At 40.5% G+C, this 17,783-nt stretch overlaps 1 protein-coding gene across 6 annotated transcripts in view; it reads left to right on the top strand.

The window, feature by feature from the left end:
• Window positions 1–17,783, top strand: part of MTUS1 (microtubule associated scaffold protein 1) — a 171,490-nt gene that overhangs the window by 59,554 nt on the left and 94,153 nt on the right. For all 6 annotated transcript variants that reach the window (XM_053900908.1, XM_019466721.2, XM_019466720.2 and 3 more), the window contains exon 3: window positions 9,100–9,295. In XM_053900908.1, coding sequence (XP_053756883.1) covers window positions 9,100–9,295 — 196 coding nt within the window. The remainder of the gene's footprint in view (window positions 1–9,099; window positions 9,296–17,783) is intronic.

The raw sequence follows: 17,783 nt of genomic DNA on the forward strand, positions 1-17,783 counted from the left end.
GTTTGTGTGATCTATCTCCCTCTCTCTCTTCCTTGCTTGCGCTCTCTCAGAATAAATAAACTTAAAAAAAAATGTAACCGATTTCTGTACATTTTTTTTTTTTTGTATCTTGCAACTTTACTGAATTCATTTATCAGTTCTAGTAGTTTTTGATGGGGTCTTTAGAGTTTTCTGTATATAGTGTCATACCATCTGCATATAGTGAAAGTTTTACTTCTTCCTTACCAGTTTGGATACCTTTTATTTCTTGTCTGATTGTTTTCACTAGGACTTCCAGTACTATGTTGAATAAAACTGATGAGGGTGGACATCCTTGTCTTGTTCCTCACCTTAGGCAAAAAGCTCTGTTTTTCCCCATTGAGTATGATGTTAGCTGTGGGTTTTTTATATATGCCCTTTATTATGTTGACAATGTTGCCTCCAAACCTACTTTGCGGAGGGTTTTTTTTTTTTTTTAAATTGTAAATGGCTATTGTACTTTGTCAGATGCTTTTTCTGCCTCTATTGAAATGATTTGGTTTTTATCCTATTTCTTATTTTTTTTTCCCTCTCTCTTCTTGATGTGATGTATCGTGTTGATTTGTGAATATCGAATCCCCCTTGAATCCCACCAATAAACCCCACTTGATCTTGGTGATTAATTTTTAGTTTATTATTGGATTTGGCTTGTCAGTATTTTGTTGAGGATTTTTGCATCTATATTCATCAGAGATATTGGCCTGTTGTTCTCTTTTTTTGGAGTGTCTTTATCTGGTTTTGGTGTTGGGGTAATGCTGGCCTCATAGACTGAATTTAGAAGTTTTCCTTCCTCTATTTTTGGAATGGTTTGAGAAGAATAGGTATTAACTCTTCCTTAAATGTTTCATAGAATTCACTTTTGAAGCTATCTGGTCCTGGACTTTGTTTGTTGGGAGTTTTTTGATTACTGATTCAATTTCATTGCGTGTCATTGGTCTTTTCAAATTTTCTATTTGCTCCTGCCTCAGTTTTGGTAGGTTTTATGTTTCTAGAAATTTATCATCTCATCTAGGTTGTCCAAATTATTGGCAGGTAGTTTTTTATAATATTCTCTTATAGTTGTTTGTATTTCTGTGGTGTTGGTTGTTATTTCTTCTCTTTCCTTGGTAATTTTGTTTATTTGACTCTTCTTTTTTGATGAGTCTGGCTAGAGGTTTATCAGTCTTGTTGATCTTTTTAAAGAAACAGCTCCTGGTTTCATTGATGTATGTTTGTTGTTTCTGTTGTTGTTTTTGTTGTTCTTTCTGTATCTTTTATTTACGCTCTAATCTTTATTTCTTTTGCTGTTTTGGGTTTTGTTTGTCATTCTTTTTCTAGCTCTTATAGATACAAGGTTAGGTTGTTAGCTTGCAATTTTTCTTCTTCATTAGGCCTGTATTGCTGTAAACTTCCCTCTTAGAACAGCTCTTGTTGCATCTCAAAGATTTGGGGCCATTGTATGTTTTCATTTTCATTTGTTTCCATTTAATTTTTTAATTTCTTCTTTGATTTCTTGGTTGACCCATTCATTGTTTAATAGCGTGTGTTTTAACCTCCATGCATTTGTGCTCTTTGCAGATTTTTTCTTGGGATTTTGAGTGTCAGAGCATTGTGGTCAGACAAGATGCATGATATGACTTTGATCTTTTTGAATTTGTTGAGACTTGTTTTGTGGGCTAATGTGATCTATTTTGGAGTGCATTAGAAAGTTTGTGTATTTTGCTGTTTCAGGATAGAATGTTCTGAATATATCTGTTAAATCCTTCTGTTCCACCATGTCATTCAAAACCATTGTTTCCTTGTTGATTTTCTGTTTGGATGATCTGTCATGTAAGTGGTGTGTTAAAGTCCTCCACCATTACTTGTTTTAGTATCAATTAGTTCCTTTGTTACTGTTTTATGAATTTGGGTGTTCATGTTGGGTGCATAAATATTTATAATTGTTACATCTTCTTGTTGGATTGTCCCCTTTATTATCACTTCTTTGTTATTGTGTTTTAAAATCTATTTTTTCCGGGGCGCCTGGGTGGCTCAGTCGGTTAAGCGTCCGACTTCAGCTCAGGTCACGATCTCACGGTCTGTGAGTTCGAGCCCCGCTTCGGGCTCTGGGCTGACGGCCCAGAGTCTGGAGCCTGCTTCCGATTCTGTGTCTCCCTCTCTCTCTGCCCCTCCCCTGTTCATGCTCTGTCTCTCACTGTCTCAAAAATAAAAATAAACGTTAAAAATAAAATCTATTTTTTCCAATGAAATACACTACTCTCCTTCTTGGTCTCTTGTTAGTCTTTGTTTTAAGTCTGTTTTGTCCAATGAAAAATGCTACTCTGGCTTTCATTTGACAGCCATTTGCATAGTAAAGGTTTCTCTGTCCCCTCAATTTCAATCTGCATGTATCTTTAGGTATGAAATGAGTCTTTTGTAGACGGCACATGGATGGATATTGTTTTTGTAATCTATTCTGTACCCCATGGCTTTGGGTTGGAGAGTTTAGTCCAGTTACATTCCAATTACATTCAAAGTAATTATTGATAGGTGTGTATTTATTGCTATTTTGTTACTTGTTTTGTGGTTTTTGTAGTTTTCTCTGATCTTTCTCTTGCTCTCTTTCACAATTTGATGGTTTTGTTGGATTTAAAAAAATTTTTTTAATGTTTATTTGTTTTTGAGAGACAGAGCATGAGTTGGGGAGGGGCAGAGAGAGGGAGACACAGAACCTGAAGCAGATTCCCGGCTCTGAGCTGTCAGCCGAGAGCCCAATGTGGGGCTTGAACTCAGAAGCCATGAGATCATGACCTGAGCTAAAGTTGGATGTTTAACTGACTGAGCTGCCCGTGTGCCCTGATTTGACAGTTTTCTTGAGTGAGATACTTAGATTCATTTCTCTTTTTTTCTTTGCATATCTGATCATTGTTGTTGTTGTTGTTTTTTGGTTAACATTAAGTTTTTTGTGTAACATCTGCATATGGTAGCCTATATGAAGTTGATGGTCGCTTAACTTTGAACCCATTCTTTACTCTTCACACCAACCCCCCAGCACGTATTAGTTATATGGTGTCATATTTTACATTGTTTCATTTTGTGAATTCCTTGTTTGTTTTTTACAGAAATACTCACTTTTATTTTATGTTTTATCCTTTTCACAGTCTCACTTATGATCTTTCTTTTCCATGCAAATAGTCCCATTTAGTATTTCTCATAAAGGCTGGTTTAGTGGTCATGAACTTGTTTCGCTTTTGTCTGAGAAATTCTTTATCTCTCCTTCTATTCTGAATGATAGCTTTGCTGGATAGAGCATTCTTGACTGCATATTTTGCCCTTTTAGCACTTTGAATGTATCATGCTACTCTCTTCTGGCCTGCCAAGTTTTTGCTGAAATATCCACCGATACCCTCATGGGATTTCTCTGCTCTGGTATGTAGTTGTATTTTATCTCGTTGCTTTCAACATTCTTTATCACTACTCTTTTCCATTTTAATTCCTATGTGTCTTGGTATGGACTTCCTTGGGTTGATTTTTTATTTATTTTTTATTTTATTTTTATTTATTTTTTTTGTGGGGATCTCTGTGCTTCCTAGATCTGGGTATCTGTTTCCTTCCCCAGAATAAGGAAGTTTGCATCTATTATTTCTTCAAATAAATTTTCTGCCCCCTTTTCTCTCTCTTCTTCTGGAATCCTTATATTGTGAATATTATTACACTTGTTGGAGTCACTGAGTACCCTAAGTCTGTTGTCAGTTTGCATAATTCTTTTTTCTCTCACTTGTTCAGCTTGATTACTTTCCATCACTCTGTCTTCCAGGTTGTTGATTCATTCCTCTGCTTCTTCTAGCCTGCTAGTTATTCCACAAGTTTGTTTTTAATTGCAATTATTGTATTCTTCATCTTTGATAGGTTCTTTTTTTCTCTGTGTTAAGGGTCTCCCTGATGCCTTCCATTGTTTTCTCAGGTACAGGGAGTATCTTCATGATCATTACTTTAAATTTTCTTTTTTTTTTTTTTTCCAATATATGAAATTTATTGTCAAATTGGTTTCCATACAACACCCAGTGCTCATCCCAAAAGGTGCCCTCCTCAATACCCATCCCCCACCCTCCCCTCCCTCCCACCCCCCATCAACCCTCAGTTTGTTCTCAGTTTTTAACAGTCTCTTATGCTTTGGCTCTCTCCCACTCTAACCTCTTTTTTTTTTTTTTCCTTCCCCTCCCCCATGGGTTTCTGTTAAGTTTCTCAGGATCCACATAAGAGTGAAACCATATGGTATCTGTCTTTCTCTGTATGGCTTATTTCACTTAGCATCACACTCTCCAGTTCCATCCACGTTGCTACAAAGGGCCCTATTTCATTCTTTCTCATTGCCACGTAGTATTCCATTGTGTATACAACCCACAATTTCTTTATCCATTCATCAGTTGATGGACATTTAGGCTCTACTTTAAATTTTCTATCAGGCATATTATCTCTGTTTCACTTAGGTCTCTCTTCTTCTGTCCTATTCTTTTATGTGGGACATATTCCTCTGTCTCCTCATTTCACCTAACTCTGTGTTTGTTTCTCTGTGTTAAGAAAGTCGGCTATGTCTATTGCTCTTGAAAGTAGTGGGCAGGGCCCACACTTTTAACAAGGTGGTGTAGATCCTCTTTACAGGAGACTCACCACTGCCTCCAAGACCAGGCCAGCCTGAGTTTCTACTGCACATGCATTAGGGACAGGGTGCCACAAGCTGTTCCCACAGGTCCACTTCCACCGGGGTTGTGTAGCCACTATGGAGACCAGCGGCTGGCTGAGGCAGTTCTGGGAAGCATGACGATGGGATCTTGGTGTCACAAGCTGTGGATGCCAGTCCTTCCCCTCAGGGGACACTTAGTCACTTTGGAGACTGAGGCAGGCCTGGGTTGCTCCATGAAGCGCCTCTGGGTGGGGGTGTAGTTTTAACAAGGCGCATACATCCTCCTAGGGAAGTCAGAGATGCAATGGTGGCAGGGTTTCCCTGGGTCTTCTGGGGTGGGAAATCCACAGCATCAGGACTGAGGCAAGCCCAGCAGGAGGGGGCAGAGCATGGTGTAAGCAAGTAAGGTAGTGAGTGCTGGCTGTTTCCTGCAGTTGGCCATGTGATTATTTTGGGGGTGGGGGAGGGAAAAGCTGCCTGCCAGCTCCTTTGTTCCTTGAAAAGTCCCTCAGGGAACTCTGAGATTAGTAACTAACTTTCCCTCCTGTGTACCCCAGGCATTTTTGAAATTGCTGCTTCTAAGCCCTATGTCCTTGGGCTTTTTGTTGTGTTATCTCTTTAAGGTTAAGGACTCAGCTTCCTATTGCCCTCTAGGCTCTCCCTTAGCACAGAGCCTGCTGATTTGTAAAGTTCTAGGCTTTAAGTCCTGCTAGTTTTAAGAAGTGGGAAATTCTGCCCTTTTGATTTCCAAAGCCAAATGCATATGGGATTAGTTTTCCCCATGCAGGCTTCCTCGTGTGATAGTCTATTTCTTGCCCCTCTCCTTGCCTATAGCTCCCTCCCTCCCAAATCCAGACCATTGGTGTTTAGCTCTCTGCTGGTCCTACACTCTATAATGTGACCTCTTCTCCACATTTGGTTGTGAAGTTTGTTGTGCTAGTCTTGGGGTCATTTTCTGGGTTATTTGCACTGAAAATATGAGTGTTATCTAGTAGTAGTCTTTTTTTTTAATTTAATTCATTTTTTAAATTTACATCCAAGTTAGTTAGTATATAGTGCAACAATGATTTCAGGAGTAGATGAATGCCCCTTACCCATTTAGCCCATCCCCCCTGCCACAACCCCTCTAGTAACCCTCTGTTCTCCATATTTAAGAGTCTCTTATGTTTTGTTCCCCTCCCTGTTTTTATATTATTTTTGCTTCCCTTCCTAGTGTTCATCTGTTCTGTGTCTTAAAGTCCTCATATGAGTGAAGTTGTAGGATATTTGTCTTTCTCTAATTTCACTTGGCATAATACCCTCTAGTTTTGTCTATGTAGTTGTGAATGGCAAGATTTCATCCTTTTTGATTGCTGAGTAATACTCCGTTGTGTGTGTGTGTGTGTGTGTATACACACACACATACACACATACCACATCTTCTTTTTCCATTCATCTATCGATGGACATTTGGGCTCTTTCCATACTTTGGCTATTGTTGATAGTGCTGCTATAAACATTGGGGTGCATGTGTCCCTTTGAAACAGAATACCTGTATCCCTTGGATAAATACCTAGTAGTGCAGTTGCTGGGTTGTAGGGTAGTTCTATTTTTACTTTTTTGAGGAACCTCCATACTGTTTTCCAGAGTGGCTGCACCAGTTTGCATTCCCACGAGCAGTGCAAAAGAGATCCCCTTTCTCCACATTCTCGCCAATATCTGTTGTTGCCTGAGTTGTTAATGTTAGCCGTTCTGACAGGTGTGAGGTGGTATCTCCTTGTGGTTTTGATTTGTATTTCCCGGATGATGAGTGATGTTGAACATTTTTTCATGTGTCGGTTGGCCATCTGGATGTCTTCTTTGCAGAAGTGTCTATTCATGTCTTTTGCCCCTTTCTTCACTGGATTATTTGGTTTTTTTGGGTGTTGAGTTTGATAAGTTCCTTATAGCTCTTGGATACTAAACCTTTATCGGATTTGTCATTTGCAAATATCTTCTCCCATTCCGTTGGTTGCCCTTTAGTTTCACTGATTGTTTCCTTTGCTGTGCAGAAGTTTATTTTGATGAGGCCCAATAGTTCATTTTTGCTTTTGTTTCCCTTGCCTCCGGAGCTGTGTTGAGTTAGAAGTTGCTGCAGCTAAGATCAAAAGAGGTTTTTGCCTGCTTTCTCCTCGAGGATTTTGATGGCTTCCTGTCTTACCTTTAGATCTTTCATCCATTTTGAGTTTATTTTTGTGTATGGTGTAAGAAAGTGGTCCAGGTTCATTTTTCTGCATGCTACTGTCCAGTTTTCCCAGCACCACTTGCTGAAGAGACTTTATTCCATTGGATATTCTTTCCTGCTTCGTCAAAGATTAGTTGGCCATACATTTGTGGGTCCATTTCTGCGTTCTCTATTCTGTTCCATTGATCTGAGTGTCTGTTCTTGTGCCAGTACCATACTGTCTTGATGATTACGGCTTTGTAATACAGCTTGAAGTCCATCTAGTAATATTCTTGGGACAACATGAGTTTAGGTTCCTGCTCCGCATCTTCCCTGGAAGTCTTGCCCAATTAAACTTTGGATTCACCCAGTGTATGATTTCAACTGTAGGTAGCATGGGGCTTTACATATCTGTATTGGAAATTAATCTACTTATGACTTACTTACACAAGGAAAGAAAGGTACGAGTGGGGAAAACACAGCATAGATGTTAGAAGTATGGATCTTAGAGTTAGATACACTTTCAGATTAGCTCCATCATTCATTGGCAGAATGACATTGGGCCTATTACCTAGTCTCTACGAGGCTCAGTTTTTGTAATGTAAAGGGAGAATACAAAATATAACTTACGGTGTTGGAATTTTTCCTTGAATGAAGCTCAGAGTGTCACCTCCTCTATGTAGAATGGGAATATTTATTGGTTGCCTACTGTATACTATGTATGATGGTGATTGTTGGGATATAGGAAAGAAAGCTACACCTTTGGCCAAACCTAGTGTCTGGTATGGTAGGTGATATTAGAAGATAAAGGGGACTAAAAGGGGTTGTTAAATACTCGTTGGGAGTATGTATCAGCTGCTGTGCTGCTTGGGGCGGTGGGATGGGGTGGTGGCCTTGAAGAGGGTTGTCAAGGAAGGCTTCTAAGGGAGCTAGTTTAGTCACTTTGAATCAGAAAAGTATTCTGGGTGGAGGAAATAACACATACAAAGAGGAAGAAACACGAAAAGATATTCCCATTGAGGGAATTCCAGGTAGTGACTGTGATGGGAGGTGGGGTTGCAGAAATGTGAACAGTAAGGAATAAGCTGATGAAGCCACCAGGGGTTGCCAGATCCAGAAGGGCTCACTGTGCCTTGCTGTTAAGAGTTGACTTTATCTGGAAGACAGAGGTGAGCTACCTAACCCAGTTTGGCCTTTGAGGAGATTACCTTAGCTGTGGAGTGGAGCACAAATTGGAAGCTGGTGAGACCAGAAATCCTAAGGATGTACTTTCAGTAATCCTGGGAAGAAATGATGCAGGCCTTTGCTAAGATGGATGGGAAAGGGAAAGAAGGCTATTGAGAGTTGAAGAAGTAAACAAGGAAGCACCTAGAAATAGCTTTCATTGTTTATGTTGGGCTCCTGGGTATGTTGTGATGACTATGGAAAGAAGTAAGTTTTGAGATGGTTGGGTGAAACTAGTTTAATGTTAGAAACTGCTTCGTATTCTTCTGTAAAATGTAAACATTTGTTACCTTTTATGATAAAGGTAACAACTTCTAGGGTTATGAAGATTAAAGGGGTTGAAACATGGATTTTGAGCTTAAAGTATTATTCTGTAGGGGCTATATGTTGATCCATAAAAATGACAATGATATGATTACTGTTGGCATTGCTAGGAGGAGGTTCCTGAAGTGTGCTAAGTGGGTAGGTAAAGAAAGAAGCTAAATACAGGAGAAAGGCAGGAGAGTGCTGGCTAGGACATATGGACTTCACATACAACAGGGTGTAGGTGCTGGTTGAAACAGCGGACAAGGTCACTTAAGGAGAGCATATGGCAAGGAAAGAACAGGGTCAAGTCTGGGACCCTCGGGACAACTAGCATTGAAAGGTGTACAGAAGAACAGGATCCGGAGGAGGAATAACCAGACAGGTAGAAGGAAAACCAGGAGAGTGTTCTGTTAGAGAAACTGAAGAAGGATGGCGTCCTCAGCATCAGATGCTATAGAAAGGCCTCAGGGAACAGACTGAGAGCTGCAGCTTGACTTCAGCTTGTGGCCCTGGGCATCTTGGGAATAGTTCCGCTGTTGGGCATAAAAGATCACAATGGATTGAAGAGCAAACTATGAAGAAGTTTAATTCCTTCATTCTAAAAATGAAAATTAAATAGCCCTGTGGCATATCTGCTTAGAAAGAAATTGTCGTTTTGACATAGTGCCACGGGAAATGGTATGAGGAAGGTATAATCTGGACTAAAGTCTTAACTATTTTTTCACAGGGTTCTGCTTCAAAAACTGCAGTCACCTCAGGTAGGAATATTTCCAAGCCTGACTCCTCCAATTTGAGGAAAACACCTGGTTCAAAAGCCAAAGTGGGGCCTTCTGTTTCCTGTTTGAGGCGGAATAGTGACAGTAGAAATCTCAATTCTGACCGGGCCTTATCTCCTCAGAGGATCAGGCGTGTGTCCAGTTCTGGTAAGAATAAAATAAATCAGTTGTGCCTTACAGCAGTTTACAGATAATTTAAATGTAAAATTAGGCATGTCAGAAAGCAGAAAGACAGGTTTTGGTTATAACACCAACACATTCTGTCACCAAAACATTGAGCCTTTAGTGGACCAGGGAAGGTAGAAAAAGAACTCATAGACAAAGCTCTTCTCTTTGAGCAGTGTAAGGGCTAGTTGGAGAAAGATAGAGGTGTGTAAGCCATCTTCTAAGTTATTCAGAGGAATCGTAAATAAATACACAATTGGGTGCTTGTTATATAATTTCAGAATTAGAAAAATTTTTTAATAAATGATTAAGTGTTTAATAGTACTTACGTGTTACACACTAAACTGATGGTTGGCCCTCACCATATGAAAAGAGATGAGTTTTTTCTTGAATTTTACTGAAAGATGTATTAAAATTTTTCAGGGATAGGAGAGTGACTAAAAAGTTAAAACTTTTCTGAGATGAACTTTTATGTTGGTTTATATTTTAGAAGTAGTAGGGTTTTAAAAATTTTTTTTATTTATCTTTGAGAGAGACAGAGCACCAGTAGAAGAGGGGCAGAGAGAGGGAGACACAGAAGCTGAGGCAGGCTTCAGGCTCTGAGCTGTCAGCACAGAGCCCGACGCAGGGCTCGAACTCATGAACAGTGAGATCATGACCTGAGCTGAAGTCAGATGCTCAACCGACTGAGCTACCCAGGTGCCCCAGAAGTAGTAGATTTAAAGTCATGATAGGTTTATGAAATTTGAGTGCTGTAAGAGTAGCTGTTAAGTGTCTTACTAAAAATTTGGCTGGTGGTAGAGATTTCTCTGGGTTACAGTTCGGAACAGGAAATGGAAAAGTCAGCCTATTTCGTAGAGACTAAGACAGAAGCACTGCTAGCCATTCCAGTTGACTGAGAACACTGCAGGGAACACCCTTTATTTTAACAGGTCCAACCTGGAGCAAATTAAAGGCATGTCCAAAGGATTTAGAAGTAAGTTCCTGTATAAAAATAGTGTCTACTGTTGAATGGTCTGGGGAGGGGGGTGGGTGGAAAAAGTACCTCTAGAGTGATGTGTCAACACGTGTGAGAACATTTTGCAGAAACTAACAAAACCAAACGCAACACGGGATCTCTTTCCTTCTTGACACCTTGGTAGTTTTAGGTTTTATTTTCCAATCCTATCGTAAAGCCTCTTGTGTGAGAAGTGTATAATGAGCCTAAGTGTCTTAAGGATGATTTATTTAGATTCAGGCCTAGCCTCAAGGTCTTGAGGTTCTGAGGACCAAACTCAGGAAAAAGTATGGATGGAGAAAGAGAGATCTGAAGCACGTTTTCATTCCCAGCCCTAGAGGAGCTGAGCGGGAAGAAAAAATTCACTTGAAGTCTTCTTCACTGGGGAGAGAAACAGAAGAGGAGCAATGATCCTGATTGGGGATGTTGCCACACTTGGGGAGGTGAGGCATAAGTGAGATCAAAGCTTTAGTTCTTACCGGTGATGCCAGATAAGGGTCATGGGAGTTGGCAGATGCTGGGGAGCTCCCTTGTCGTCTGGATGTTAGGAGAACTTGTGGCTCGGTGGCACTAGAGAGCCATGGGCACTGGCAGCATGGCCTGTAGTTACGGGCCCTGTGTTCTCATACTGCTCTGGCACCAGTGAGCTGCCCAAGAGAGTCGTGTACCCACCCTGGACTTCAGCTTTGCATTGCGAAATGGGAGGGTTTCAGAATGTAAGGCCCTGTCATCTTTGACAGTCCTTGCCTTTCCAGGGGCAGTTTGGAGCTCCCCTAGCTCTCTGAGCAGCGGAGGCTCCTAGTATGATTCTCTGGACCACATGATGATCAAAACCCAGAAAACCAGAAGTGCACATACTTGTAAGAGAGTAAGCCAAGGCCTAGGATAAACAGTAGTCCCCAGCTATTTGTGGTTTCACCTTCAGTGATTTCAGTTAGCAGTAGTCAACCACAGTGCACAAGTAGGTATTGTTAGAATGCCAGTAGGAGCCTGACCCCAAATCATAATGCCTGCGTCATTCGTCCCACTACGTCCCATCCGGTAGGCATTTTATCTTCTCACATGATCACAGGAAGAAGAGTGAAGATATTTGGAGAGAGAGCACATTCACATAACTTTTATCATAGTATATTGTTATAATTGTTTTATTATTAATCTCTTTCTGCACCTCATTTGTAATTTAAACTTTATCATAGGTATGTACATAGAGGAAGAAACCAGTATACGTTGGGTTTGGGTCTGTCCATAGTTATAGGCATCCATTGGAGGTCTTGAAACACCCCTGTGTGTGGTAGGATGAGGTTCGAGGGAACTACTGTATTCTGAAAAATGGGATACTTTTATGTAAGTGATAAGTTTCAAAAAAGAGTTCAGCACTTTTTAAGTCCCTTTACTGTATACTATATAATTTCATGCCGTACGAGAAAAGTAGGTCTGTGTACTCGTAATGAAAAGACAAGTTTATTGAGGTTTTATTAACCCATATAAAGACACTTGATAACTAAAAAGTCACATACTCGAAGTTTTCAACCTGAGTTACAAACTAAGTTTTCATTTACCTGGTGGTTTTCTGTATAGAAATGGGGGCAAAAATCATGTAATTAGAAACCTCATGCATTTGCATTTGATTTTATATTTCAACTGTTGGAAGACTAATGTGATTATGCTGTACTTAAAAAAAAAACAAAACAAAACAGCAACTAGCTTGTTTGGATGCTCACAATACATCGAGAGGTGTTTGTTGTGGGGGACAGGAAACTTAATCCCCACAGAGTTAAAGTAGATCAGAAAATCAAGGAGCAAAAACAATGTGCCTTTAGATCATTGAGAGAGCATTGCCATTTATTGTACAATGCAGTGTTTGTGTAGTAGAAAATTGAAACCAAATGGACATCCTCTGTACTGTGTATACAAAGTTACTCTACTGAAAGGTAAGCAGCAGGAATGTTCCAGCAGACTGGGGCTTTCAATAAATCCTTTCAGAGAACTAAGTAGAAAACCAGACCTGGAATTGAAGTAGCCATTTTCTTGAAGCTTTAAACTGAGGAGGAGAAAGAATTGTAATTAAAGCCAATGAAGCTCTTCCATTTTACTTGTCAGAATCTAGAAATTGTAATGTATGACATGGAAACTATAGCTAACACTGCTGTATGATATATATGAAAGTTAAGAGTAAATCTGAACAATTTTCATCACAAGGAAAATATATATTTTTTTTGCTTTTTATTGTGTCTATATGAGCTGATGGCTGCTAATTAAATTTTCTGAGGTCATTACTGCACAGTGTATATAAGTCAAGCCATTAGACTCTACACCTTAGACTTACAAGTGATGTATGCCAATTAGATCTCAATAAAAGTAGAAGAATAATTTTAAAAATCTGGAGATTGGTATGAGACCAGATTGTGAGGGATAACAAACCAGATTCAAATTTTCTTTGTGTAGATTATGTGTATGTTTTAACCACTCCAATTAAATGAGATTGTGAGGAAAACTATCATAATAATAATTATAATGCTGATGATAGCACCTCACACTTACAAAATGCTTACCAAGTTCCGGGCTCTGTCTTAATCATTTCGTTTATAAGTGCATTTAATCCTCAGAGTAGTTTTGTGAGGCTTCGCCTCATTGTATGAATTGAAGGAAATCGCACACAGAAGTCAAATAATTTGTCAACATCATGCAGCTAGAAAGTGGCAGAGGTAAGATTCAAATCAGGCAGTAGGACTCTGGAGCCCATGCTCTTAACCTTCACGTTATCAGTCTAGAGAACTATTCTTGGGTGGAACGACGAGTTTGGGGGGAAAAACACAAAAACAAAAACAAAAAACCTCTCAAGCTCAGCTGAATGGTGTAAAAACTTGGCAATTCTCTCTTCAGGCCCTTGGCTTAGAGTTCTCTGTCATTTTACCCTAATTTAAATGATGTTATGTGGTTATTAGAAATTACTGCTGCTGAATAAATAACTACATAGTTAAATATTTCATGCTTGATCCAGGCATCTTCGGAGACCCATCTGCCACCCTCTTCTGAAGGCAGTGCCAGTGTTGACCGGGTTTTAGGTTATAAATGTGTGTGTCCCTTGATACAAACATGTAATAATCCTTGCAGGGACTAGCTTGAGCCGGGTAGGATTACGGAAGTAGGCCACTCCCTGCCTTGTGGATCTGGTAACCTACCTGGGGACAGCAAATGCGTGCTGATGACGCCACAAGCAGCACGAAAGGGTGTATAAAGGGTGTGGAAAAGGCCTCTAAGTGCTTTTAGGACTTTGTGAAAAAGAAGAATGTCCAGGGGCTTGGTCTGATTACACCAGAGCCTGAAGAAGGGCCTCATGAAAGAAACAGTCTTTAGTTTTTCTTCTGGACAAAGAGAAATAACATTTTAAAAGGGTAAACCTTTGTTTTAATTCAGTTTATTGTGGGTTAATAAAATAAATTCCTCTCAGACCAGGAGTACATCCCAAACTTGTCACGACTTGCCTGGCATTACAGGCTTCTGTGCTTTCTTGCTAAGGTGTTTTTTTTCTTAGTTGTCTTTTGTAAACTAATTTTGTCTGTTGAGGGTCAAAGGGAATTTAAGATCTTTTCAATGTACTTTTATATCATTTCAGTCTTCTCTAGGTGAGAGTTTGAGAGAACTAGCTTGCAAAATTATGAGAAAGATACTTGGATAAATTATTACAAACCAGACAGTATCACGTAATAACTTATTCTAAAAGCTAACTTTAACCTATTGCCTACAGATGTTTCTATATGTACATATAATTAAAATACTTTTTAAAGAAAGTGTCTCAGGGTTTTTTGTTTGTTTTTTCATAAAAATGATAGTCGTAGTGATGTTTTTGAGCACCAGAGACCTGTCATGCTGTCTTCTAAGCTTTCTAAATGGCTACTTTGATTTATTCTTACAACTCATGAGATACAGATAATGTCTAATTTCATTTATTCTTACAACTCATGAGGTATAGATAGTATAGCTATCCCAATTCTGTAGATAAGGAATTGGAAGTTTTGAAACCTTAAGTAACTTGCACAAAGTTAGAGTTAATAAGTGGCGGACACAGGGGACAGACCCTGCGGTGTTGTGCTGTGCCCTGAACCTCTCTGACATACACCCCGTTGTCCGACACACTGACTTGCTCATTTAACGAGTGTCGATTGAGTGCCTGCTTGTGCTGGGGATGCAGAAATGCACAAAAGAGATAAATTCTTGCCTTGCAGAGCTTAAATTCTAGTCAGGTGAGTTGAAAAATTCAGTAAATAAGATGTTGAGAATGTACGATGATAGGTGCTGAGAAGGAAAGGCAGTGAAGGGCGTGGCATCTTAGTATCAGGCAGTTGAGAAAGGCCACACTGAGCAGAGGACAAATGAGCCAGTATCTGAAGGTGCAGGAGGAGAGAGACCTTGGGATATCAGATGAAAGGCCTTTGCCGGGCAGAGGGAACAGCAGGTGGAAAGGTGGAGGGGAGGTGGTAGGGGGGTGCTTGATGGACAGGGAGCTGCCCAGCATGTGTGGTGGGAACCGGGGAGGATGGATGAGGCCAACCAGGTAGGGTTTTACAGGGAGACCAGTGTCTTCTCTTTTATTCCTTCCTGACATTATGAATTCTTGATTGTTTTACGGGCCTTCCACTCAATTCTTCTCCCTTGGCAAGTAATTCTGGAGAAGATTGCTTTATAGAATGACCTATAAGTGAGGCTTAATATGTCACTAAGCAGTTTCTGTTGCTTTATGAATTGGAGAAAAGTTTTGAGAGCCTGCTGTGTGCTGGGCTGTCTACTGGATTCGGAGAATACAAACGTGATTGATAGGCCCTTTTAACAATCTCATTGGTTAGAGGGTGAGGTGAAAAGAGGTGTTGAAGCATATGATTTCAATGCAAACTCCTCATTCTTCAAACTGCAGCTGATCTATCCTGGCCTCTGTGATACTTGGCCTTTATTATGCTACTATAATCATTTGCACACATGTCTGTCTCCTAATTGTGAGGCCCGTAAGGAGAGTCCATGTCCTAGTTGTTTTTTGTTTGTTTATTCATCTTGGAGAGAGAAACAAACCACGTGAAGGGGAGGGGCAGAGAGGGAGACACAGAATCCAAAGCAGGCTCCAGGCTCTGAGCTATCAGCACAGAGCCTGACACGGGGCTCAAACTCATGAACCATGAGATCATGACTTGAGCCAAAGTTGGATATTGAACCGAACTGAGCCACCCAGGTGCCCCGTGTTTATTATTATTTTAAAGAATTCTTAATTTTTTTTCAAATGTTTTTTTTTTTAAACTTATTTTTGAGAAAGAGAGTGAGCACAAGCAGGGAAGGGGTAGAGAGAGAGGGGAGGGGGCGGAGGATCCAAAGTGGGCTCTGCGCTGACAGCAGCCAGCCTAATATGGGGCTCAAACTCACAAACTGCAAGACCATGGACCAAGCCAAAGTTGGACGCCACCCAGGTGCCCCCAGGTGTAAGTTATTTTTATATTTTTCATTGCTCAGCACAGTGTACCTATTATACAACAGATATTTAAAAATGTTGTCTGGCCTTATTTGAATGGAGACTTATGTGAAGCACTGTGTCCACAGTGAAGGGAACACCACTAACTTGGCCAAAGGGCAGATTGGAGAATAGTGATGACATTTGAACTGGCCTTGGAATGTGCCTATAGAAGTTTTCCAGGCATGGAAAGTTGCTGGTATTCCCAAGGGTGGGAATACCCTGTGGTATTGCAAGTGGAGCCCTATGAAAGGGTATGATGTGTTTGGAAACATTGAGGGTAGGATCCACATGTCTGGAGTCGAATGAGTGTTGAGGTTAAGTGATGGTGTCCCGAGGATGTTTGAGGCAGGTCAGTTCTCTCATCGTTGAGACACAAACTTACGAGAGTTGTACCAGTGTGTGGGAATAAGAAACAGTGAAAATGCTAAAAACGTTTTGGACAAAGGGGGTCTGGTAAACTTCCTTTGGGGAAGAGTCTCTTGTGTCTCTGCCACTTTCTTGTTGGGTGACCATGAAGCGAGATAGGGAACAGAGTAGCAAGAAGTGGTTAACAGGAGGACAGTGATGGGTTTAGTTCGGACCATGCTGAATTTGAAGAGATCAAGAAGCACCTCAAAGGGCGTAGGGATGTTGGAAGGTTAAAATAGTGCAAATGTGTAGTAGAGGGTAAGGAAACCTATGGGAAAAGAGCCGATAAAGGTAAGAACATCAGTAATGGCTGACAGTCAGATGATGAAAGCGTCAGAATGCATCCAGAGCACCCGTAACTAAGCCTTAGAAATAAAGGGAAGGCAGCAGTGTGTAGGAATAGACACAATTGGAGATTAAGTAGGGAATTTTAAGAGTCAAGTGTCAGAGTAGTAGCCGTGGGTGATGGGCTGGACAGCTTCCCCCCCCCAATTTTTTTTTTTTTTTTTTTTTTTTGGCAGCTCACTTTTATGAGGTGAGGGGATTTCTTTGACGTGAGTTTGTGCAAATTCTGTTGAGTTGCTTATTTTTGTAACCTTAGAACAGGAAATAAGATGATCTTCAGTTTTGTGTCTCAGTGACCTCGTGGCTCAAAGTAATTCTCCTGTGAACCTTGGCTTCTAATGAGCCTGGATGCTCACCACGTGCCTTTTTCCATCGTGGTTAGGAGCTCTGTGCCGGGTGAGTTCAGTCACCTCACCACCAGATAAATACATTTGTTGACGGACCTGTGAAGACCCTTGTTCATCTTCTTTGTACGGTAGCTGGGGAAGGGACACGACCCTTCTTAGTCTTGAATTTATTACACCTTCAGTTGCAGGACGCATGTTCCTAGGCCTGTGACTACGGGAGTTATTTTTGTTTAATCCCCATGTGAAGCAGCAGAAATCTTGTAAACACACTTGCAGAGGCAGGTACTGACAGTATTACCACGAGCCCTGTGCTTCTGAGCAATTCAAGTCCTCGTGAGAACCTTGCTTTGTGGCAAGTTCTTGTTTCCCTGTCAGATGACCGCCCTCTTAATATCTGTTGTGTTTTTGTTGTGACTCACCTGTACTCCCATGACTATATTTTTGAGTTCACTCTGGAGCAAATGGTGATGGCTACATGGAGTGGTTTGTGTCGTACTAATAGAACACTGCCTTGACTAACTCAAGAATATGGACTATTAAAGTCACATTTTGCAATATATAAATGTAGAGGGCTACTGAAATTTTGTGTTCCGGAAGATAATTCATTCACTTGACCCTTTGGAAGTATACACTGTGCAAGCTGTACTGCAGACCCAGAGCAGTTATGGGATAAGAAAGACCTGGTGCTTGCCTTCAAGCTATTACCAGTCAAGTAGGGGAGGTGGTGGGTTTGTCCCTCATCACATCTGTCCTTAGGATATTTTAAAGGAAAACAAAAGCTGTAGGATTTCAGAAGAGGATACGATTAACAGTACCAAAGTTTGCTGAAACTCTTTTTTGCTGTAATCTAGGTAATTCTATACTGTGATCGAGGTA

Source organism: Panthera pardus, unplaced genomic scaffold (assembly GCF_024362965.1).
Source record: "Panthera pardus isolate Hobbes unplaced genomic scaffold, ASM2436296v1 HiC_scaffold_13, whole genome shotgun sequence".
Classification (NCBI taxonomy): Eukaryota; Metazoa; Chordata; class Mammalia; order Carnivora; family Felidae; genus Panthera; species Panthera pardus.